This window comes from Syzygium oleosum, unplaced genomic scaffold, assembly GCF_021117445.2.
Source record: "Syzygium oleosum isolate NSW1041296 unplaced genomic scaffold, Sole_v2.1 Sole_v2.06, whole genome shotgun sequence".
Taxonomy (NCBI): Eukaryota; Viridiplantae; Streptophyta; class Magnoliopsida; order Myrtales; family Myrtaceae; genus Syzygium; species Syzygium oleosum.
The window spans coordinates 2,446,865-2,470,799 of record NW_026607490.1 but is presented as its reverse complement, the minus strand read 5'-3'; the positions used below and the strand labels follow the sequence as shown (position 1 = coordinate 2,470,799).

General features: G+C 44.6%; 4 protein-coding genes and 1 long non-coding RNA gene across 6 annotated transcripts; 4 read left to right on the top strand and 1 right to left on the bottom strand.

Annotated features, from left to right (window-relative positions):
- Nucleotides 1–3,079: 3,079 nt before the first annotated feature.
- Nucleotides 3,080–4,626, bottom strand: LOC130138464 (uncharacterized). Its single transcript, XR_008816868.1, has 2 exons — nucleotides 4,322–4,626; nucleotides 3,080–3,718 (listed from the first exon to the last, which is right to left on the bottom strand). It is a non-coding gene; the product is annotated as an uncharacterized LOC130138464 (long non-coding RNA).
- Nucleotides 4,627–8,495: 3,869 nt separating this feature from the next.
- LOC115665797 (tyrosine N-monooxygenase-like) lies at nucleotides 8,496–10,365 on the top strand. The gene is made up of 2 exons (XM_030587627.2): nucleotides 8,496–9,446; nucleotides 9,736–10,365. The coding sequence occupies exons 1-2, from the start codon at nucleotides 8,496–8,498 to the stop codon at nucleotides 10,363–10,365; spliced, it is 1,581 nt and encodes a 526-aa protein (XP_030443487.2).
- Nucleotides 10,366–11,109: 744 nt separating this feature from the next.
- On the top strand, nucleotides 11,110–15,338 carry LOC115688774 (autophagy-related protein 13b). 2 transcript variants are annotated; one of them, XM_056312457.1, is made up of 4 exons: nucleotides 11,110–11,315; nucleotides 11,762–13,199; nucleotides 13,282–13,463; nucleotides 14,500–15,338. In XM_056312457.1, exons 2-4 carry the CDS (start codon nucleotides 11,844–11,846, stop codon nucleotides 14,933–14,935), a joined length of 1,974 nt encoding a protein of 657 aa, XP_056168432.1. In that variant the 5' UTR covers nucleotides 11,110–11,315; nucleotides 11,762–11,843; the 3' UTR covers nucleotides 14,936–15,338. The 2 variants fall into 2 exon arrangements, with proteins under 2 accessions (XP_056168432.1, XP_056168433.1); XM_056312458.1 differs by lacking the exon at nucleotides 11,110–11,315 and adding an exon at nucleotides 11,390–11,503.
- A 1,837-nt stretch (nucleotides 15,339–17,175) lies between these two features.
- On the top strand, nucleotides 17,176–19,941 carry LOC115688771 (G-type lectin S-receptor-like serine/threonine-protein kinase LECRK1). Its single transcript, XM_030614698.2, has one exon. The coding sequence runs from the start codon at nucleotides 17,198–17,200 to the stop codon at nucleotides 19,583–19,585; it is 2,388 nt and encodes a 795-aa protein (XP_030470558.1). The 5' UTR covers nucleotides 17,176–17,197; the 3' UTR covers nucleotides 19,586–19,941.
- A 482-nt stretch (nucleotides 19,942–20,423) lies between these two features.
- LOC115688773 (G-type lectin S-receptor-like serine/threonine-protein kinase LECRK1) lies at nucleotides 20,424–23,532 on the top strand. Its single transcript, XM_030614699.2, has one exon. The coding sequence runs from the start codon at nucleotides 20,801–20,803 to the stop codon at nucleotides 23,168–23,170; it is 2,370 nt and encodes a 789-aa protein (XP_030470559.1). The 5' UTR covers nucleotides 20,424–20,800; the 3' UTR covers nucleotides 23,171–23,532.
- The last annotated feature ends 403 nt before the right edge of the window (nucleotides 23,533–23,935 follow it).

The following is a 23,935-nucleotide window of genomic DNA, read 5'->3' as shown; positions in this document are numbered from 1 at the left end:
ACCTTAAACCACGCTTCAAAGGTTTGTGGTCCTACCTTAAATCACGCATCAAAGGTTTGTGGTCCCACCTTAAACCACGATTTCCAAAAGTTGTGGTCCAACTTTAAACCACCCTTTATTCATCTTATTTTATTTTACTTATTTTATTCTCATCTTATTTTGTTTTGTTTTGTTTTATTTTATTTTATTTTTATTTTTTCTCTTGCGTAAAACCAACTTTCGCTTGCCTTCCGCTGACAAATTTAGGTGTCTTTTGTCTTTGAAGGGAACCTCTTCGAGCTTCCCTTCAAAGAGGGGCAGCTGTTGACACCTAAATTTTGTCTATTCATTTATGGTTTTAAAATTAGGGTTTAATTTTTTAACCCCTAAACCAAAAATATTTTCTTTAAATTGCATGGCATGTAGACATTAGGCACATTTGCATTAATAGGGCCTATTAGGACATATCCGTATATAAAAAATAAAATAAAAATTCAAAAAATTTTCGGGCCAGTTCAGTATGCCCATTTTGTTTCTTTTCTTTCATGCGGCCCATCTCTTCTTTCTTTCCTTTGTTGCATGTTCCGCGCGGGCCGGCCCTTTTCCCGTCGGCCGGGCCCGCACGCCCTTTCTTCTCCCCCCAGTCAACGCTTTTGAAGCGTACGGGGGAGACGAACGGTAGCGAACGCGAAGCGAGAATGCGAAGCCGGAGCGAGGCGAGGCACGAGAGGAGAGAGTTCGAGAGAGAAGACAAAGAGGAGCTTTTCACCAAGGACAGCTCTCCCTTTGCACGCGCACGTAAGAGAAGCAAAAGACAAAAGGGGGAGCTCTTTCATGGACTAGGGGGGAGGCCTTTCTTTCTCTCTCTTTGGTCTCCATTCGCAGACACACGACAAAGGAAAAACTACAGTTTGCACATCCAGAGGGAGAGAGTTTTCTGGAGACGAGGAGAGTTTGACTAGGGAGAGAACAGAGAGAGATTCGGAGGGAAAGAAGAAACGGAGAGGGAGTTGAAGAAGAACCGGAGAGGTCCGAGGCTTGCCCGCTCACCGGAGGTTCGCCCGAACCGTCGCTGAATCCCCCCAACCGTAATGCTTCGCTCTAGTCGGCTGCGAACCAGGTGGGTCTCTCTCGGCCTTCCCCTGTTTCGATCTCCTTCCCCTGCCTCTCGGGTGCCGGGCACACCGAGCTTATTCAGTGGTCGTCCGGCCCTGTCGACCGAGGCAAACATTTTTTTGGCAACCAGTGAGGATGGTCTAAACGTTATATGTTGAGAATCGACCATAAAATCCGTCAAAATCGGATCTGTGGCTCCATTTTCGGGTTGCACCACACATGTTCGATGAAGTGTCCAAACGAGGAACCAAATCGATTTTCGCGAATCCATGCTTGGAACTTGTTTTTTTACGCTTGATTAGTTCTCATATATGTTGAATGGTGACTGCAATCTGTGTTGTTACGTGGCTTTGTTGCGACATGCACTTCGTCCGAGTCGGCCGTGTGTACGCGTTCCTTCGCGGAGGAGCCACTCCCTTGCCAATAAAGCCTACGGTTGAAAGCCGTCCTTGTTAGCTCCCTGGCCTTCCCGCTCTTGCACAGGAATTCTTGTTTTGTTTGTTGGTTTGTTTGCTGTTGGTGTGGTCTTAGTTAGTGTCGAAAATCGGCCGCCGATGTTAGTGGTTTGGTGGCCGGAGAGGTGGCCGATGGGGGTGATTCAGTGACAGCTGCGGTGGCCAACGGTTAGGGCGTGAGCCAAGTGGCGGTCGTTGGCATTGGCGGCCCGTGCCGGCGGTCGGAGTGCCGAGGTGAGAGTCACGTGGAATACAGGCAGGCGTGAGGAAGTCTCGGTAAAGGGCCACCGAAGAAGAAGAAGACTCCAGGAAGGAAATGCTCGTGGGGAGAGAGACCAGAAAAGACAAAAGAGAAAAAAAGAATAAAGAGAAAAACAAAAGAAAAAAAATGGAAAAGAAATTTCTAAAGAGGGGTTCCGAGCAGGTCAGAGAGAACCGGGCCGGGCGGACGGGTCGAAACCGGGTAGGGTTTTGTGCTTGGGCTGACTTTAGGTTTATTGTGTTTTAATGGCTTTGGGCTCTTCTTGGTTCGTTTCGTGAATGGGCTGATTTGGTCAATTTGGGCTGAAGTGTTATTTAGGTTTTCATTTATAGTGGGCTGGACCTAGGTGTTTTTAATTAATTGTTTTTGGGTTGTAGTTTTTTTTATTCCGAAGTGGGCCTTCGCCGCGCCCGCCTCGCGGCGGACCCGGGCCGGCGCGCCCGGGTCAGTCCCGATCCGGGTCGGATGTGGAGATCCGACCCGGATCCGATTTTATAATATTTTAATATTATTTTTATTATTTTAATATTTAAAAAAATTTAAAAAGAAAAATTGCAAAAAATATATATATTTTACCCTGGTCGGATGTGGAGATCCGACCCGGTCTATTTTATATTATTTTAATATTTAAAAAAAATTTCAAAAAACAATTTTTAAATTTTTTTTTAAAAATTATTTAATTAAAAAAAATTCGAAAATTAAAAAAATGTTATTTGGGCTTGGAATTGGCTTTTCTTGCCCCTTTTGCGTGATTAGCGTCATATTTGATCGCACATTGCCTGATTCACACACTTTGAATTGCCCATTCAATTTAATCTCGCATGTGGCTGATTATGCATGTTAAGTTCAGGCATTGATTGTTGCTTCTCTTAGCTTGGTTAGGAATGAATTTTTTAGACTCCCAGTTAGTGTGAACACGTTAGGTGGTGAATTGAGCAAGATTAGGTACCGAAAGGGCACTAGTTGTTCAATTAGTGTAATCAAGTCCCCGTATCCATTGAATCTCTGGTTCGTAGAAGTAAAGCATTTCTCCCGTGTTTTACTTGGGTGTCTAGTCGACCCACCAAAAACTGATTAGTGGCGACTCCTAGATGAAATTGATTTGCATGTTAACAACTTAAACTTAAGTCGCGAATTGGTATGGGCTTAGGAGAGCTCGAGCTAGGTTTAACTTAGTAATCCATTAGCCAAACCCCTTAGGCGGCGGGGCCGGTTCGGGGAGGTCGCGACATCATATCATCGATGGTGCTGAGCAATCGTGATAAAATATTATGAAATGGATATGACACTCTTATAATACCATTAGCAGTAGTACTCAGGCTATCTGTCCATCCTCGCACTTTCAAAGAGGAGGAAAAATTGATATACTGGGAATCGAAGCACCATCGTGTGTTTGGACATCAAGATGAAGAGGCCCTACCCCGTGGAATTACTGGCTTATCTTTGGCTCCATGCCGAAGCAAACCCTCCGCCTCCGGTAGACCATCGGATTGACCTCCGCACTTTTAGCTTGTTTATGACGTTGCCGACGTGGCAAAATCTGGGCAGCAATATCGCCGCAGCTCCTACACACCTATCGACACTGCCCTTTCTCGCTCCGACTTCTCCGTCTTCTCTTCTCATCAATCATCATCGTCGTCTCGTGGAACATGAAGAGAGAGAGAGAGATGCTTCCGTTTCAATCTCAAGTCCTCTTTGCAGTCACTCGCTGCTCAGTGGTCGCAGTACTGTCCCTCTCTCTCTTTCGGTAGTCTTCTATCATGGATGATTTACTTGATGATGTACTACAAATAGGATTGTACTCGTATAGTTTCAATATGAGAAAGCAATGCACATCTTCCTCCATTTAGCTTTCCATCACCCATATTGTGCAGAGTATACTAGCTTCCGTACACCGTTCTTCAGCCTGCAAGGAAGAGATGCCTAGAAATCAGAATTCAAAATCTGGCACATCAAACAACCGCGGAAATCCCTCTAGATGAAGGAAGGGTAACATAGACAGCCAGACAAACCAGAACTGCGCCCTTATTGAACAAAAACTCGCAGGACCGGAGAACTACTCCATTTGGTCCCAAGAGCTCCGAAGTGCCCTAATCACGAAGGATAACTATGGATTTATTGATGGCACCATGCTCATATTATCTTACGAGCGGCTTGCACGACATTGGAGGAAGTGCAACCAAATCGTTCGAATGTGAATCGGCAACTGCCTCACCCTAAAGGTCGCTGCCGGACTTCCTCCGACTAAAGACGCAAATAAAATTTGGGAAAATATTCGAGAAATGTACGGTAAGTTCGACAAGGCCAAACTTTTTGGGATAGCTCAGGCCCTATTGGAGCTAAAACAGGGCAACCTCTTGGTCACTGCTATCTTAAACCGATTGTTGGCCCTTTGGAATGGCCGAAGAAAACCTTGAAAGACTCGAAGCTACCCTAGCGCAATACCGAGCAATCAAGGAACAGGAGAAGGTCACTAGGTTCCTACTCATACTAAACGAAAGCTATTTACCTTTTCGAAGTCAGATTCTCGCTACGGATCCTGTTCCCTCGCTCAAACGGATCTACCAACTCGCTATGCAAGAAGAATCCCAATGCCTTGTTTCTTCAGAGTATCTAAAGGTCGGCGACCACGTTGCTCTTGTGGCAAAGGCAATGTAGGAACAGCGACGTGCCGTGGCAAGTTCCGATCATGGAGGTCTCGCTCACTCAGGCATAGCACTAGGGTTCCCAAGTGAGGAAGACGACTTCCCTTCTTCCTTCACAACCGACGATCACGATTTAATCGTGTCATCCCCGATCGGACGGTCTAGGGCGCACCCGAGGCTCAATGCAAATGAATGGCCAAGATTTGATAACGAAATTGGACGGCTCAATGCACGTGGCGCAATCCGACAGCGCATCTTTCATCCTTGCCGCACCCAAATTAGACAACGCAAATCACGCCACATCAGCATCAGGTGGAAGGCATCTTACGGCCAAAATTCGGCCACGTCATCCAAATCCAATGGCCCATATTCCAACAAAGGAAAATGTAAATTTTGCAAACATTGCAAATGTCATTATCATACTAAGAAAAATTGTTAGAAATTGCATGAGAAGCCAGTAAACAAAGAAAGGAAAGGACAAGATATTTCAGTCGCAACGCATGCCAAGGTTAACTAGCCCATCAATCACGATCAATTCCGGCAAATCATGAGAGCTCTAAAGCCAGCTGGGTCCCTGACGCAGAGAGAAAGCGTAAATTTGGAACAACTCCAAAGAACTCGAAATTTTTATTCAATAATACTGTGCTCTTGATTACAAGACGGACATCTTATATATAGAGATAGGACTCCTAATACTAATGGAAACCGAATAATTAAAGAAACTGCCTGAATGGTAATATAGGAAACTGCCTAAATGATAATATAGGAAACTGCCTTACTGGTAATATAGGAAACTGCCTAACTGATAATATAGGAAACTGCCTAAATGATAATATAGGAAACTGCTTGAATGGTTGTTTTCCCCAAAATCAAAAAAACTGTCGAGATTTCCGATGATTACGGCGATCACATTGTTCAAGATAATTACAGGCTAACTGTTCTACATCAGTCCCCAAGACAAAACGACTAGCTATGTAGGTATATCCTATTGCTTAATCAGCTCTATTTCAATTGATGCATGTATTATTGATTCAGATTTTAGTGACCAAATAGTTTGCAATAAACATTTCTTTTACCATATTCATAAATCCTTTCATCACAATTTAGTCTGCCTTCCAAATGGAAGTGACACCTTTATCACTAAAATTGGAAACATTCGTCTCAGTCCATCCATCACATTGAAAAATGTCCTCATTCCCGAATTTCAATTCAATTACATTTCTGTCTCCAAACTTTGTGAGGATAATTCCTATCAAAATTCTTTTTGATTCTAATGTCCGTTTCTTTCGGTCCCTTTCGATTAGAAAACTGATGGGCTTGGGTAAAAATCATGATGGACTTTATTTTTGGGCTACACTACCCAAAAGTCTTGATTTTTCATGTATCCCCCAAAATAAGGGTACGCTCTGTTATGCCAACATTAATAATAATATTTCCTAATCTCATCAACGTTTGGGTCACAGTGCCTGCTTTTCTCATCCCAAGTGCTCTATTTGTCCATTGGCTAAACAATGTGACAACCTTTCCCTCATGCTATATGGACATTCGGAGACCATATCACACTCCACATCGTGATGGGTCCCTTTTTTTTTTTCATAATCGTGGATAATTATACATGTGCAACTTAGGTTCTCCTCATGCAATCCAAAGCCCAAGTCTTTTCCCATATTAAGAGTTTTCCTACCTTGATAAAATAATCAGTTTCATAAATCCGTCAACGGGTTCGTGCTGACAATGCCCGTGAGTTTTTAATAATGAATGTTCTTCATTTTTTACCTTGAATTAGGGGTGTACAAAGGAATCGGGAATCGCCCATAACTGGATCGGACCATCTCGGAACCAGCGATTCCCGGTTCCAATTTACTAAAACAGGTGAGTACCGATTTGATTCCCGATTCTAGGCATAGAACCACCCACCAGGACGGGACTGATAATATATATAATTTTTAAGAACAACTTCAACCAAAAAAAAAAGAAAACATTTAAGAAAAATGAAAACCCTAAAATCTCTAATTTGAACCTCGACGCTCAACTCCCACCTTCTCATGGCCGTGCCTTTGGCCATTGATCGCCTTCCTCTCTTGCTCTCGATCACCTTCATTTACATGAAACTTGGTGGAACCAGTTCCATAGATCTATTCAGAAACTGGACTGGCGGTCCGGTTTCCAGTTCCAATTTTTCGGAACCGGTCCTTAGTGGGCAGTTCTCGGTTCCATGGTGGGAATCACCCACCTGGACCATGCTCATCCCTACCTTGAATGGCATTCTTCATGTGAGTTCCTGTGTCTACACACTCCCACAAAACGAGGTTGTCGAGAGAAAATATTGTCATCTTTTAGAGGTTGCTCGTGTCATCAAATACCAAGGTTTCATTTCTGAAACGTTCTGGGGAGACTATGTGGTCACTGCAGCCTACTTAAAGGGGACGCCTTTAGAACTTGCAAATTCACAACAACTCAATTTGTGGAGGTACCACGTTAAACCTCATCAAACCTTTCTTCTTATTTTTAGCACTAACGACAAGCAACCTTAATGGTAACTCGTTCTATTCAACATATTTTTCTGCTCAAAAAATGTTTTTCTTTCCATTTGTCTTTACGTAGAGCATTAGTATACACTGAGGAATCAGTCAACTACCAGAATACAAATTTAACTCATCAAACAGAAAGAAGCTGCATGAGATGAGCGCGTGATCTTAAGCCCAAAGGCCGAGAAAGGTATGAGATAAGCACAATTACAGAGTAGCATTTCTTCAAGTACTTGCCAGCTTTGGACTATCAAAACTACCATAAGACTTGTATTTAGACCGGAAAAATTGTCTGAAAAGCTCTAAACCCATTGTACGACGGTCAATGCAATTGTAAATCTTTAAATTGTGCTAATTTAGTTCAAACCTTTAAACTGTGCCAATTTCATCCAAACCTTTAAACAGCTTTTCAATTTAGTCCCAAACCTTCCAATTGTGTTAATTTGTTTATAAAGTTTTTGATAATTTGTCAATTTAGTCTTAAAACCTTTTGACGATTTACCAATTTAGTCTTTCCGTTCAATTTGGCTAGAAATCGCTGACATGAACTTCAACCGGCCATCCTACGTGATACGGCCATCGCTGATGGGGATAAATTTTGCATTTTTTTAAAAAGAAAGATATTCGTTTTTTATGTTTTTTTTTCCGTTTTCTTTCTCTTGAGACTGTAGCCGGTACTCAGCCATGACTGGTGACCGGCCATAGGTGAGGGCTAGCAAGGGCATTGCAGGCGAGGGTTGAGCCCTCGTCAGATTCGGCGAGGGTGACCCTCGCCCAAGCCATGAGGGTTGAGCCCTCGCCAGATCCAATGAGGGCGACTCTTATATGTGGTCGGCGAGGGCCATGACGCCTTCGCTTGTGGTCGATCACCAGCCATGACCGAGTTTTAGCCACAAGCCAAATGGAAATAAAATGAAAAAAAAAATAAAAATGGAAACTTTGTCGATGTTGGTGTCGGTCACACCGCATGAGATGGTCAGGTGACATTAACGTCAGCAATTTCTTACCAAAATTAGTCAGAACGGTTGAATTGACAAATCGTCAAAAGATTTATGACTAAATTGGGAAATTATTAAAATGTTTCGAACTAAATTGGCAAGTTGCAAACGGGTTAACACTAAATTAGCATAATTGAAAGATTTATGACTGGATTGACAACCGTACACAAGATTTACGACTTTTTTACCATTATCCCTACTTACGCTAGATTTGAAACAAGAAAATCCCTAAAAACACATAGGCATGTTTAATTCCTTGACTGAAGTTATTAATTGCTTGGGAATCTACTCCAATTAATCACATTTATATAGAATCGGATCCTCTTGCATTTTATTTAGTAAGTACTTGATTGGTCGATTTCAGTTTCCCTATATAGCCACATCTATATCAGTGTATGTACATGCACAACTCTCGTGGTCTTCTGCATTTTCCCAAAATCCTAGTCCTATGTACCTCCGGAGAGGCTAAGAATAGCTAGCGCGTCGACGGTTCTCTGATTGCCGCCACGATGATGAGTTTCGCCACCTTGGCCTATGGCCTACTTCTCATGGCACTAGTCTTTCACAACATCATCAAATCTTTTTGGTGCAAAAGCGTCAAAGGAATATCCAAGCCGCTCCAACTCCCCCCGGGGCCCGCCCCGTGGCCAGTGGTCGGCTGCGCCCTCAGCGTGCTCCGGAACAAGCCCTCGGGCCAGTGGATCCTTCGTTGGATGGAGGAGATGGACACCAACATCGCGTGCTTCCGCATAGGGAACACGCACGTCATCTCCGTAACCGACCCGAAGATCGCCCGGGAGTTCCTCATAAAGCAAGATGCTACGTTTGCGTCGAGGCCCGTCTCGATGTCGTCCCGGGCGTTGAGCGGGGGCTATTTGACCGCCATCTTCTCGCCCCACAGGGAGCAGTGGCAGAAGATGAGGCGGGTCGTGAAGTTGGAGATCATATGCCCGGTGCGATACAAGTGGCTCCACGACAAGAGGGCCGAGGAAGCTGCTAACCTAATGAAGTACGTCTTCAACCAGTGCCAAAGCCTAGGGCAGGTGAACCTGAGGCAGACAGCGAGGCACTACTGTGGGAATGTGATAAGGAGGCTGATGTTCAGCAAGAGATACTTTGGCAAAGGAAGGGAAGATGGAGGACCAACCATGGATGAAGAACAGCATGTGGACGCACTGTTCAAAGCGGTGAACTATCTCTACGCATTCTGCGTCTCCGATTACTTCCCGTTCTTGGTGGGGCTCGACCTCGATGGGCATGAGAAGGTAGTGAAAGATTGCACGAGGACGTTTCGGAGGTTGCATGAGCCCATCGTGAACGAGAGAATCAAACAATGGAGGGACCATTCGAGCTCGCAGAGTAATGAAAAAGAGCCTCAAGACCTGTTGGATGTTCTTATTATGCTGAAAGACTCGCAAGGGAAGCCATTGCTCACGCCACATGAAGTCAAAGCGCAGGTTACGGTGAGAAATTTGTTCGTTCTTGTTGTATGTATCTATTATTATCATCATCAAAGGTTAGAAAGCAAACCATAGAAGGTTATATACTTGGTCGAAAAAGTCGATATCTATGCGCCCTAATGTCAATGTCATTAAACTTATCCAAAAGCTAATTTAAAAGCTCCTTAAGAAAGATTTTCCTATAATAAATACATACTTACACATACTCTTATTTCCATATTTGTGGTTATAAATTAGATTTCGAAGTTAACTTAAGATGCATACCTTTTTTGGTACGTCTTGATATGTGTAGGAAATTATGATGGCCGCGGTGGACAATCCATCGAGTGCAGTGGAATGGGCAATGGCGGAGATGATAAATCAGCCCGAACTCCTGAAGAAAGCTAGAGAAGAAATAGATAGAGTCGTGGGAAAGGAGAGGTTAGTCCAAGAGTCCGATATCCCCCAGCTCAACTACATCAAGGCATGCGCTCGGGAGGCCTTCAGGCTCCACCCGATCGTGCCCTTCAATGTCCCGCACGTTGCCCTGTCGGACGCTGTTGTGGCCGGCTACCACATCCCCAAGGGCAGCCACATCCTCTTGAGCCGGTTAGGCCTTGGTAGAAACCCTAGAGTGTGGGACGAACCCCTCGAGTTCAAGCCCGAGCGGCACATCACGAGCGATGATGTGGAAGTCGTGCTCGCGGAGCCTGACCTACGATTCATTACGTTCAGCACGGGCCGCCGTGGGTGCGTTGCCATGCAGCTCGGGACGACGGTGATCGTGATGCTCCTTGCCAGGCTAATCCAGGGGTTTAACTGGAGCATGCCTCCTAATGTTTCGAGCATCGATCTTAAGGAGTCAAGGGATGACTTGTCCCTGGCTGAGCCATTGGTACTTCAAGCTGAGCTGTGCTTGCCAAACCATCTCTATCCCATATAGAGAAGTATGTGTGACTTTAGCATGTTTCGCCATCTGGCATCTCAGGGTATCACCCTCTCAATAAAAATATATTCCGGACTTTTCAAAATAATCTAATTTTAAGCATTTCATACACCATATAATTCAAATAAAATGAAAAGACATGAGCCGTAACTATCCGGCCAACCTCCCCATGGGTCGATTGCTGCTCATGCACCGCCGGCAATGACACAGTGGCGGTACGAGAGCTAGCATTTCAAAACGCAAGGCAAAGGGGTCGAAACCCTCTGTTGCGATACTAATAAATGCATTCGACCTCTGCGTGTGTACTTCCACAACGGAGCTCTGACGACGGATTCGACATACCTCTTGTACTTTCTAATTATTGGCAGTGCCGGGGCAATCACGATCAAGTATTTCAAAATGGGCACGAGACTCTTATGGTAACGTCGGTCCATCCTCCCAGGAGGGGGACCAAGAAAATTTGATACGACCGGGGGAGTCGAAATTAACACGCGGCGTGTTTGGACACGGCGATAAGAGAGAGGGGGCGCTGCTGCCGCCCGAGGAAGTGCTAGCGTATCCGCGGATCCATGCGGAGGCAATCCCTCGGATTGACCCTCTCCCTAGCCCGTCAAAGGGCACCGCTGACGTGGCGAGATCCGGGCGGGCGATGTCCCCCGCGGGCTCACGTGGACGCGCCAACACAGTACCCCTCTTTCTTCTTCTTCTTGTTCTACTTCTTCTGCTTCTTCTTCTACTCCTTTCTTCATCAATCATCATCGTGTCGTCCTCGACCTCGTCTTCGTCGCGGGCTGCTCCGCGGATAAGAAGAAGAAGTTGGTCGTCGGGTCATCGAAGACGAAGAGAGAGAGAGAGATGCTCGCGATTCAATCTCGAGTGCTCTTGGCGGTCGCTCGCTGCTCGTCGTCTTCTCCGAATCGCCCTTCCGCGAACGCTCTCTCAACCCTGTAAACTCTCTCTCTCTCTCTCTGGTGTTGGGTTTCATGTTGGAGGGTTTTACATGGTGCGTCTGCGTGTTTAGGGTTTTGGGTAGGGGACGTATGGAGAAGAAGTTCTGCCGAGCGAATCGTATAAACCCTATCTCATCGTCTGTGTGCCGCCCTTGATGTTTTTGCCTGGGACTTGTTTGCGTTTGGTTCGTGTTTTTTTTCTTTCTCTCTCTGCCTACTTGATCAGTCGTCACTGGGCAGTGCGACTTCTATGTTTGGAGCGTTTATCTGTTCACTGAACTGGCGAGCCTTTAAGCTTTAGTGTCGCTGCGAAAGGAATTCGGCGTGAGTTGCTGTGGGTGTCTCGGTGAATTGCGTGCTTGCGGCGAGTTTGGTCTCGTTCGATCGCGGGTTCTCTTGTTGGGATGTTCACGATGTCCTTTTTTTTTGTGAATTTGGGGCAGGTGAAGTGCTTGTAGCTGGAGTTTAGGATGCTCTGTTCTCTTCAGGGGGGTTTCCGGCAATCTTAAAGGCGTGTCTTCGAATATGGCATCGTCCCACTCTGATTCCGCGAAGATGGAGCAGATAATTACCGAATTCTATGCAAAGAGTCTACACATAATACTCGAATCAAGGACCCCTTACATTTCTTCCCGGAATTTGAGCGGTGAACAGACCATGTCTTCCCCATCTTCCTCCTCTTCTTCCTCGTCAAGTGTGAGGTCGAGAGATAAATGGTTCAATTTAGCTCTTAGAGAATGCCCTGAAGCGTTGGAGAATCTTGATCTTTGGCGCCAAAGCAATCTTGAACCTATGGTTGTTGATGTTGTTTTGGTGAAGAGAGCGATTAACTGGGACCCAGCCAATTTTTATCCCAAGACGGAACTGTTCAAGAATTTGTCGTCGAAAGAACCGCATTCGAATTGCTGGAACTCTGACCAGGAGGAGCTAGGAAATGGAAGGAGTGAAAAGATAATAGAAAGATGGACAGTGCAGTATGAGGTGAGGAAGGCCAAGGGTGCTGGCAAGGGGAGCAAAAGATCAAGCAGTAATATCTTGTCATTTTATAATAAGTTGATGTTGCTCTTAAGATCCGTATACCTAACTGTCCGGCTCTTGCCAGCATATAAAATATTTCGGGACCTGAATTTGACTGGTCAAATTCGCTCTTTCTCCCTGGCTCATCGGGTTTCTTCTTTTGTTGAGCCCTTCACCCGCAGAGAAGAGGCTGAAATGCAGCGATTTGTGTTCGCCCCTGTGGATACTTCATCCGGTAGGCTTTGCCTTTCAGTGTTGTATCGATCATCATTATCTGATGTGAGTTCCGGGGCATCTACCCCAATGTCCCCCCAAGTTATACCAGATTATGTGGGCAGCCCATTAGCTGACCCGCTTAAGAGATTCCCGTCACTCCCTGTATCTTGTGGCTCCCCCTCGTCATTGCCATTCTCAAGGAGACACAGTTGGAGTTTTGATCAATACCGTGCCTCTCCGCCTTCCGTCACTTTCTTGCCTTCACCAACCCATTCCGAACCTTATGCTTCAGCTTCTAACCCCAGTTCTCGTCGGTTCCTCCCTCCAGGTTTGCCACCTCACCCACCCGAAGTATCTCATGCTCATAAGGATAATGCTAGCTTTGATGAATACTATCCTTCACCGACCTTTTCTCCTTCTCCCTCACCCTCCCCGCCCATTTTTGTACCTGGGAGTCATCTTTCAAGGGATCTTTTACGATCTGAGAGTGCTCCAGTTAATATACTTGCAACAAAGTTTCTTAATTCCCCTACGTTATTCAAGAACCAAAATCTCCCTCCATCACCTCCTCTCAGAGGTACAAGATATGGCCCTTCAATGGCGAATAAAAGTACGTGTCCTAGCCGTGATGGCGCAACGGTTGACAAGGTATTATTAAATACCCTGCAGAGTTATCTGGTGAACTTTTCTTTTCCAGCAGTTCTATTGAAATTCTCTCCTTTCTTTATAGATGTCCTCAGTTGGAAGGGATGACATGGGAAGATATTCTGGGTCAAAAATATCATCAGGAAATTCAGCACATATCTCCTATTCCAGAAGCTCCTGCAGGTCTTTCCATGATGATTCTGATGAGTATGAGTACACTTGCCCATTCGATGTGGAGGATGATGATGTGACTGATCCAGGTAGCAGGTAAATGTGTTCTCTGCCCGCTCAAGTTTTCAAACGAGTTGCTTGCATTATTTCAGCATATGCCTCTATAGGTGATCTGCTTTTAAATGCCTACAGCGAAATACTGTTTGCTGCATCTGTATTTCTCTTTAATTCTCATAATGCATACATTTTTGGAATTTAAAGGTATGATTGGAAAATACCAAAAGATTGTGAGCATTGTCGTAGATGCCATCACAATCCATTCATAGCTCATGAACGATTGTGTTGATTCTTCTTATACTCCATTGTGGCCTAAGGTCACAGGTTTGAGTTGCCGAACAATCTTTCTGGAAAATCAAGGGTAAGGCTGTGTACATCAACCCCTCCTCCCTAGAACCCACTGTGCAGGGAGCCTTGTGCGATGGGATGCCCTCTTTAGTTTTGATTTTTTGTTGATCAATATATTACTTTTCCTGCAATGTGATGAATAGGCTATGCATTTATTAACGTCTAATTGTCTCTTCATCTTGACTATTCAATGAACACATTATTTGATCGGTAACTTCCAGACTAATTTTCTTTCTTTAAGGGCTATTATTTCTTCCATCCCTGATTCGAGGAAATTCCCCTTTCTGAAATTGGTGATTACAAGTTATGGATATCACCCATATAGAAATGTAAATTAGTATGAATATGGTGATGTCCATGCACCAAGCTTCGATATCGATATCGATTTTCTCTTAGGTTGGCAAACTTTCTCTCTTTGTTATGATTTACTTCTGTAGATTGATAAACTGTTGTTAGGTTGGATGAATATTCTGCTGAAGTAGCTTTCTGCAAACTGCTTCTAAGCTTGACCGATATACCAAGATTGTCAGGTTACTCATATCTGCATCTGTTTCTGCCAGAAACTTTGTTGATGAAGTGCAAGAGAATATCCAAGTTCACTCGCATCGCTTTTGCTTGCAGTTCTGTTGTTCTAACGCATTGTTATAAACATCCTTTCTCCACCGAATGAATCTAGTAAATTCATACTTCTTGGGTTAGAGTGATCTGATTAGTGCATTGTTTGCAGAGCGGATTTATTTGATAAAAGAAGACATGCGCATGATCCACTGCAGTCTGGTTCATTTTTGCCAATCAGAAAGTCTCCGGGTGCTGCTGTTGGAGCTCTTGTGGATATGTTGAAAAAAGCTCCTCCTCTTCACCAAGACTTCTCAAATTTGGCAACAGCTTCACAAGCCTCCAGATCTGAGACCTGGAGCAACAGCTTTCATGAGCATTGTCAGACACCTAAAGCCATTTCAGCTCAGGATGGCACTTCAAGCGTTGCATCCTCTGCTCTTCTCGCATCTAAGACAACAACTGATGCTTTAGAAGAACTCAAGGTTTATAGGGAGATGAGGAATTTATTGCTTTCTCAAGGGGGTACTGGTAGGTCACAGAGCCTGCCCAACAATGCTGCTGCTGCTGCTGTAGAATCTGCCGGTAGAGGTACTGTGAAATTTTAGCAGAGGTACCTGTGGAATACACTGCTGACCGATCTCAAATCTTTTTACACGTACAGACAAGCATTATGAGTTTGAGTGGGCAGCTGAGTTCTACTGTTTATATTTAATCGGTACATACTTATTACCTGCAATTGGAGATACTGACCGGTGCTTCCGTTTTGCCACATGATGAATCGGCATGGAGGAGTATACCCTACTTTGTACAGAGAACTTACCTTATTGCTATGTTTTTCTGAATTATGGTTTCAATCTGCTGCTGGTGTGATTATAAGCAGATTGTTATGTTGATTGTTACATCTGTCGATAGTGTATTTAGAGTGCATGCTGGTGTATATTCTGAAATGTAAACAGAAACTAATCGTGCGCAACTATAGTGCCCAATATATACGAAATTTTGCCTTCAGCCTGTGCCGCTTCTCTTAAAGCTAAATCGCTCGTGCCGGGTCTGTACGGGCTCCCTTGCTGAATTCTTTTTTCAGTGCATCGGCTTGTATTATAGAGTGGACTATGGAGAGCTATCTTTGCAGGAACGGAGATTCATGTAGTGATGAGGGTGATGCAGGTAAATTTACGGGGCAGGACACCTGATGGTCCCAATTTAGAATGTGTGGGCGTGTTTGGTGCCGGCAGTGCCCGACATTGGAATTCTTTGCCTGTCAATTGGGGCCGCGAAAGAACCGACCTGCCCTGTTTTCTGGCATAAAACTTCAAAAGGATGCCTACTTTGTGCACGATACATGATCGACTGGAACCAAATTATATCGATTGTCAGGTTGCGGAAATAGCTTAAAATTTTCTTTTGGGCATCGGGAAAAATAGCATAATGACTTGTCTGATTGATTCTTTCTTGGTTGAGTGAAAGACGAGAAAATAAGGATGCGTTTGGTAACATTTCTATTATCGGGAATAATTTCATTTTTGAAATAGTTTTTTCTATTTCTATTTTTATTTCCTGGACTAGTTTCTGAGTAGAAAAACTCATTTGGTAATTGCAAAAAATATCTATTCTCGGAATAAAATAAGAACAAAAATATGTTTGGTATGACTCTAAAACTTTTCTGTTATATGGAATTTTTTTAAAATTTTTTAAAATAAAATTTTGACATTTTTGACACTTTTCTAATTTTTTTTCTTTCTTTTTTTTTGTCCCTTCTTTTTCCTCCTCTAGCCGGTTGTCTGAAGCAAGCCTCGCTGGCCCCTGGGGAGGCTTGACCTCGCCTAGCCACCGCGAGGTCGGCCTCACCATGGTTGGGCGAAGTTGACCTCACGATGTCTGGGCGAGGTCGAACCTTGCCTTGTCGGCCATCGCAAGGCTTGGTGACCAGCTAGAGGAGGAAGAAGGAAGGAAAAAAAGAAAAGAAAATGACATTGCTTCAAAAATTGTTTCCGGGAACAATGAAGTAGATTTTCTTTACTCCTTGTTTTTGTTTTAAATCTATTCATTGACCACTTTTTTATTTCGGGAAACAGAAAAATTAACTAGCGTTACCAATCCGACTGTTCTTTTTCCGTTCCGAGGAACAAAATAAGTGATCAGTTGACATACATTTATCACTGACCAGTTTTCCTTGCAAGCATTTTCTTCCCCCGCGCACACGGGGCCAGACTTGAAAACATCTAGTTGGTCCGAGAGACAGAGGGAGAGAGATTGCCAAGTCAATGGAGGTCTGCTTGGGCCGACATGTTAGCCACGTTTTGTGCCAAAGTCCTTACAATGAATCTGGATGCTACACCACCTCTTGTCCGAATTGCTTGGAAAATTCGTAAAATGGAAATGGGAGGCAAAAGGCCTAAGGGTGACTAGCAAAGTCTCTCGTCTATGCGTGTGTCTAACGTTTAAGAGTTTGGCAAGCATTCATTTTGGCCACATCTTTTATTGAAGTGGACAGAAGCTAAAGTGAGATCTTCTTGTGCGCTTGACTCTGGTAAGTCGTCGCAGCAACATAGCTAAGAACAACTTTTCTTCTCATGTCGGTCTAAAGTGAGATCTTCTTGCGTACTTGACTCTGGTAAGTCGTCGCAGAAGCATAGCTAGGAACAGCTTTTCTCCTCATGTGGGTTTTGCTTCTTTGTCCAGTCCTCTCCCGCCAAGTCCTTAGATTTTCAGGTTTTGTTCTTCTCTTCTTGCTCGTTCATTGGACAACTGGATGTCCTTGGAAATTGTCTCAAAGCAACTTGTCTAAGGTTAGTGAGATTCCAACTAAGATACATACAGTCGTGTCATAGTCTATCTATCTCTCCCTCTCTTCACGGCTTTCTCCGATGGCGATTGTGCAAGTCGCTCGCTCGCTTCTCTTCCTGCTTTCCTTGTTCTTGTACACTCAACACACAACCACCGGCACGGTAACCGTCGGTTCATCGCTTTCTCCGAGAACCAACCGCACTTCGTGGCGTTCGCCGTCGGGTCTTTTCACCTTTGGGTTCTATCCTCAAGGGGATAAGTACGGCGTTGGAATATGGCTTGTTGGTAAGCCTAACAACACTGTCGTGTGGACTGCAAACCGGGATGATCCATTGGTCTCCTCAAATGCGACAATTGAGTTCACTATGGACGGCAAACTTGTCGTCCGAACCGGTCAGGGAGGTCAGGAGGCATCCCTTGTCGGCTCTGAATTGTTGGAGCCTGCTACCTCTGCGTCCATGCTTGATTCCGGTAATCTTGTGCTCTACGGCAACAATTCTCATGTGATCTGGGAGAGCTTCGATTTCCCGACCGACACCATACTGGGCGGTCAGAACCTCTCCGAGCAAAAGGAATTGATTTCGAGCAAATCATCACTTGACCACTCAAGCGGTCGGTTTAGAATCTCCATGCAGACTGATGGGAACCTTGTCGCGTACTCTGTTAACTCCACCAATTCTCCCCAGGACGCATACTGGTCGAGTGATACTTCCGGGCCATCCTCATTGCAGCTAAATCTTGATTCTCAAGGAACTCTTGCTTTGTGGGACGATAGTGGCGCTTGCGAGAAAATTCTCGCCAATCATAGCTCGTTTTCTAGCAAAGAAGGCAGTACCATTTATCGCGCGACACTTGATGACGATGGGATATTCAGGCTCTATTTACACCGGTTCTCGAAAGGTGACTTCTCGAGCACAGGAGGGTCCATTCGGTGGTCTGCACTAGAGCACCAATGTGATGTCAAAGGTTTCTGTGGATATAACAGTTACTGCAGAGGCAGCAGCGACGGGGCACGATGTGATTGCTTTCCTGGTTTCGCTTTCATCGATGCAAGCAAGAGATTTTTGGGTTGCCGGAGGAGCTCCAACTACGAACAGCACTGTGGTGTGGAAGATGCTAATATTACTTCGAGTATCACCCCATTGGCGCGTGTAGAATTCGGGGGTCATCCTTATCTGGTACTACCACTTCCCATCGGCGAGTGCAAGAGGTCGTGCCTGGAAGACTGCAATTGTGAAGTCGCTTTGCATCAAGATGGATCGTGCAGCAAGATGAAGCTGCCCATCATCTACGGGAAAGCAAATGGGGATGATTCCTCCACGGTGTTAGTAAAAAAACTCATCCCTGTCCCCCTTGCTTCTCAAAAGCCACCAGTCCCAACAAAGCCAATATCTGTGACGGAGAAAAAGAATACACTTGTTTTGATTGTCGGGGTCAGCTTGGGTTCTATTGCAATTTTCTGCTCCATGATAGCTGCGTTTAGTTTCTTGTTGTATCGATACCGAGTTCATAAGTACGCGAGGCTTTCAACAGATTCTACTTTGGGTCCAGCACGAGAGTTCACTTTGCAATCCTTCTCATTTAAGGAGCTTGAAGAAGCTACCGGTGGGTTCACGGAAGAGATCCGTAAGGGCTCTTTTGGGGCGGTGTACAAAGGGATAATCTCCGATGGAAGCAAGCGTGTAGCAGTAAAGAGATTAGAGAGAGCCATCGAACAAGGAGAGAAAGAGTTCCAGGCTGAAATGGCTGCAATCGGTCATACTCACCACAAAAATATAGTCCAATTGCTCGGCTTCTGCATGGAGAGCTCGAGGAAGCTTCTTGTATTCGAATATATGGAGAACGGATCACTGGCAGATCTCCTGTTTGATGTTGAAAGGCGTCCTCCTTGGAGTGAAAGAGTCAGAATTGCGTTGGAAGTAGCGAGAGGAATCCTATATTTGCACGAAGAGTGTGACCTCCAAATAATTCACTGCAACATCACGACACAAAACATTCTCATGGATGAATCTCGGACCGCAAAAATCTCGGATTTTGGCCTAGCGAAGCTCTTAATGCCAAATCAAACCGGTACGAAAACTGAAGTCAGAGGTACAAGAGGCTATGTGGCACCAGAACTGCAGAGGAATGCCATGGTATCCACAAAGGCCGATATTTACAGCTACGGAGTCGTGTTGCTAGAAATAGTGTGCTGCAGGAGCAACATGGTGGTCGACGTTTCGTCAGCAGATGAGGTGCTGCTTTGCTCATGGGTCTACAACTGCTACATCACCGGAGAGCTTCCCAAGCTCGTAAAAGACGAACGAGTAGACATGAAAAGTGTCGAAAGAATGGTGCAAATTGGGCTCCTCTGTGTGCATGATGATTCGGAGATTCGCCCTTCGATCAAGGATGTGATATTGATGCTGGAAGGTATTATGGATGTGCCACGCCCGCCATGCCCAACCCCATTGTCCTATACATCTTAATTCGCGTGACTCATCATATGATAGGTCATTGCACCTGACTCAAAGGACGATTTTCGACTTTGTTTGGTGCTTCTCGGTAACTTGTAGAGCACAAATACACTGTGACAGGTCAAGTTCATGAAACTTAGCAAACCATTTTCAGCCATGAACTGTTTGCATTTGTTGTGTCATTCAAGAATAAAAGGTCATATGTCCGCTACTACATCTCGTAAGTGTGACTTAGTAGACATTTTTGTAGCCGAAGCCTCCATACCTCTCGTTAGGTATGAGAGTTTCGTTTCCCTTTTTTCATGAGAATAATGTTGTTTTCTGACTCAAGGTCGAATAAACTATCTCCATACGGTTTTGAGTCCTTAGCATGCTATGAAGAAACTTCAGCATTGAGAAAAATGCCAGTAAAACAACAGAGCAATGCCCCCTTCGCATGTAATACCAGAATTCCTTCTGCCAAACTCGATCGTTAGAGGACAGAAGTCATCAGTTGTAATCTGATAATTTTGTGAAGAGATGTGAAGCTTAGTGAACCTTCAGGACTCGAATTCAATCTAAGTTGGTGATAATTATTGAGGTTCACAACAGATAGAAACTTGAATTATATTGGGGTCTTAAAGAAATCTAAAAAGCATTAATATTGAGGGCTCAAAAGAACGGTCGCCTTGATACATTGAAGACAATACTTCCAAGTTGGCACAAACACGATTGTGAATCAAAACCAAAATTACCAGCCCTACTAGATGTTTAAATGAAGCTTTACGATGGGAGATTTTCCATTGTGAAGTATTACATCCAAGAAGTACGTGAGATTCGCGTGTTTACATGGAAAAAACGAACATGTTTCTCTGTGAGTCGCCAATGCCTAATGAGGCTGTTCTTGCTCTTGAAAATGATTAATGTTCTGCGACCACGTCGGTCGAAAGTGTTCAGAGTAAGATACAGTAAAAGATTGCCCCTAATTTGCCATTTTGACTTCAAACATATGCATTATGTCTAGTGGTAAATGGTCCTCGAAACTCACCCCATCTTTCACTCCAAGCAACTCCAACATCTCCAGTCAACAAGGCAAAGACTTGGCCAGTCAAGATGACCTCACAAAGTCATCCACGCAAGTTGTGAGCAACTTCTCTGAACCCCTCAAGTCTTGGTGAGCATTTAACATTCAAAAGCAACTCCTAAATAGCCAAAGAAACTGAACTCCACCTCTCACAGACTCCTCTCATGGCTTCCAAATATGCCTCATTTTTCCTACTGTCGGTGCACTATCTATCTGCAACATGCGAGCAAGCACACCCCAACTTGATCAGATTAGGTTCTTCACTCTCCCCCACAGATCATTCCACCCCATGGCTTTCGCCTTCCGGTCGCTTCGCTTTCGGTTTCTACCAGAACGGGAATGGATTCTCGGTAGGAATTTGGATGATGGGTGAGGCAGAAAACACAACCACATGGACCGCAAACCGAGATGATCGACCAGTGCCGTCCACAGCCATACTCGAATTAACACTTGATGGTAAGCTCCTCCTCACTGATTCCGGGAACAGTAAGTTGATTGCTTCTGTACCTGAATTAGCTTCCTACGCTGCCATGAATGATTCCGGGAACTTTATACTCTACAATAAAGATGATCATGTCATTTGGGATAGTTTTAGTTTCCCTACCGATACAATAATGGGAGGCCAATCTCTGTCTCGCGGGGATGCATTGCTTTCGAGTGTGTCGAAGAGTAATCGCTCGACAGGACGATTTCGCCTCGAGATGCAGCACGATGGTAATCTTGTGCTTTACCCCATTTACACTCCAAACATATCACTGGATGCTTACTGGGCTTCGGATACATGGGGTGATCCGAATCTGGATTTGCATCTGAATTCGACAGGCGCATTGCTTCTCATCAACAATACAGATTCGACGGTGCAAAAGATATTGCATGGTGGCTCCTTGGCATTCAATAATTCAATTATGTACCGTGCAGTGTTGGACTCGAATGGAATTCTTCAACTATACTCTCATAGTTTCAACCGCTTTTACGAGTATAAAACCTCCCTCGAGTGGTCAGCACCGGATGATAAATGCAGCGTGAAGAGCTTTTGTGGGTTCAACAGCTATTGTACTTTGGATGATGATCAGCCCGTTTGTCGTTGCCTACCTGGCACTGATTTCGTTGATATGGACCAGAAATCTCACGGGTGCGATAGGAATTTCACTGAAGAGTGGTGTAGACATTCTGCAGGAAACGCCTCCTCTCGCAACATCGTGTCTATGGAGAACATGGCTTGGGATGACCCTCCATATTTCCAGGCAAAAATGCAAAAGGATGATTGCAGCAAGTCCTGCTTGGAGGATTGCGACTGCGACGTAGCACTCTTCGACTCAGATAGTTACTGTATGAAGCAAAAGCTTCCTCTGAAGTATGCTAGGAGAGATCCACAAGCATCATCAACAGCATTCTTCAAAGTGGGGTTTGAGGGTGTAAAGGAAAAACAAACAAATGAGACCATTTCAGAGGAGCTGCCGACGGTCATAATAAGGACCAAGGACGCAACGGTTCTCCTCCTCGTAGTGACCCTAGGCCTCGTGATGTGGTCATGCGTTGCCCTTGCAATTGCTGGTCTTTTTGCGTTCAAGTTGCGGTTTTTTGAGTACAGAAAGTTATTAGATAGAGGAGATATTGGTTTGTCAGAGGAGCTCGCCCTGAGGTCATTTTCCTACAAAGAGCTCAAAAGGGCGACTAATGGTTTTAAGGAAGAGCTGGGAAAGGGATCGTTCGGAGCAGTCTACAAGGGAAGTTTGTCGAGAGGCAGAAGAATCATCGCTGTCAAGAGACTGGAGAAGGTGATCAATGAAGGCGAGAGGGAGTTCCGTGCTGAAATGCGGGTGATTGGAAGGACTCATCACAAGAATTTAGTCCGGTTGCTTGGTTACTGTGCTGACAAGTCTAAGAGGCTTCTCGTCTACGAGTTTATGAGCAATGGCTCCCTCGCAGACCTTCTGTTCCGATCTCAAAGGCGTCCGGATTGGAATGAGAGAGTGAGAATTGCCTCAGAGATTGCAAAGGGAATTCTTTACTTACATGAGGAGTGCGACGCCCCAATCATTCACTGTGACATTAAGCCCCAAAACATCCTGATGGACGACTTTTGGACGGCCAAAATCTCCGATTTCGGGCTAGCGAAGCTCCTGATGCCCGACCAAACCCGGACCTTCACAGGAGTCCGAGGGACGAGAGGATACATGGCCCCCGAATGGCAAAAGAACACTCCGATTTCGTTGAAGACGGATGTCTACAGTTACGGGATCATGCTCCTGGAGATCGTGTGCTGCCGGCGGAACATGGAGGTCAACGTTCAGAGGCCCGAGGAGATTGTTCTTTCTTCTTGGGTCTACCAGCAATTTGGAGCGAGAGAGCTCGAGAAGCTGGTTCTGGGCGAAGAAATAGAGAAGTCGTCCCTGGAGAAACTGATCAAGGTCGGGTTGTGGTGCATTCAGGACGAGCCGGCACTTCGTCCTTCGATGAAATGTGTGGTGATGATGTTGGAAGGGATAACTGATATAGCTGTTCCTCCATGTCCAACTGCTGCTTCCTCTTAACCGAGTACCCAAGTAGAAATTTACAACACTTCATGAGATCATAGTTTCATTCTCTGTACTTGAGACATACTGTACTTTTTCCAAGTTGATCTTTTTCTGGGTTAAATAAGGACGATGTGTGTTCTGTGCTACATCATCAGCTCATGAAGATGGGGATATCTGCAACCATGGAAGTTATGTAGGTTCTCTCTCATTTTCCACCAACAATGAGAGTCATCCAATTGATTCTCTGTTATTTTTGCCTCACCATCCTTTTGTTATCCCCTCAGCTGGTTAGCTCCCGATGGTGCAACACTGTCAGGCTTTTGTGAATGAACAGAGCTAAGGCATTTATAAATGCAATATCATCACTTTTATATTAACGTCTATCCTTAAAAAAACTATCAGTTTAGTAGTGTGCGGAATAAGCTCATATAATTATCAACTTGATAGAATTTTAGTTCGACTTCCTTTCTGTTTAGGCTAAAACCTGGCAATAAGTAAGGAAGAAAAAATCACCTACAGATGGAGTTTCAGAAATTCCGTTTGGGGAAAACGGAACATTGGGATAATAACGCAAATAATCTCTTAACTTTGCCCCAATGTGTAATGCGGTTCCTGAACTTTCAATTTGTTTAATGTGGTCCCCAGACTTTTGGTACATGTTCAAGTTAATCTCCAAACTATATGATAATATTCAATGTCATCATTCCATTAATTCAAGTTGAGGGACAATATTGAATATTTTCATATAGTCCAGGGACTAGATTGAACATGTATCAAAAG

What these genes read in the sequence shown, in the direction of transcription:
- LOC115688773 (XM_030614699.2), top strand. Translation starts at nt 20,801, where the DNA reads ATGGCTTCCAAATATGCCTCATTTTTCCTACTGTCGGTGCACTATCTA.
- LOC115688771 (XM_030614698.2), top strand. Translation starts at nt 17,198, where the DNA reads ATGGCGATTGTGCAAGTCGCTCGCTCGCTTCTCTTCCTGCTTTCCTTG.
- LOC115665797 (XM_030587627.2), top strand. Translation starts at nt 8,496, where the DNA reads ATGAGTTTCGCCACCTTGGCCTATGGCCTACTTCTCATGGCACTAGTC. An exon ending in AAGTCAAAGCGCAGGTTACG is followed by an intron (nt 9,447 to 9,735) that starts GTGAGAAATTTG and finishes TGATATGTGTAG; the next exon opens with GAAATTATGATGGCCGCGGT.
- LOC115688774 (XM_056312457.1), top strand. Translation starts at nt 11,844, where the DNA reads ATGGCATCGTCCCACTCTGATTCCGCGAAGATGGAGCAGATAATTACC. An exon ending in ATGGCGCAACGGTTGACAAG is followed by an intron (nt 13,200 to 13,281) that starts GTATTATTAAAT and finishes CTTTCTTTATAG; the next exon opens with ATGTCCTCAGTTGGAAGGGA. An exon ending in GTGACTGATCCAGGTAGCAG is followed by an intron (nt 13,464 to 14,499) that starts GTAAATGTGTTC and finishes CATTGTTTGCAG; the next exon opens with AGCGGATTTATTTGATAAAA.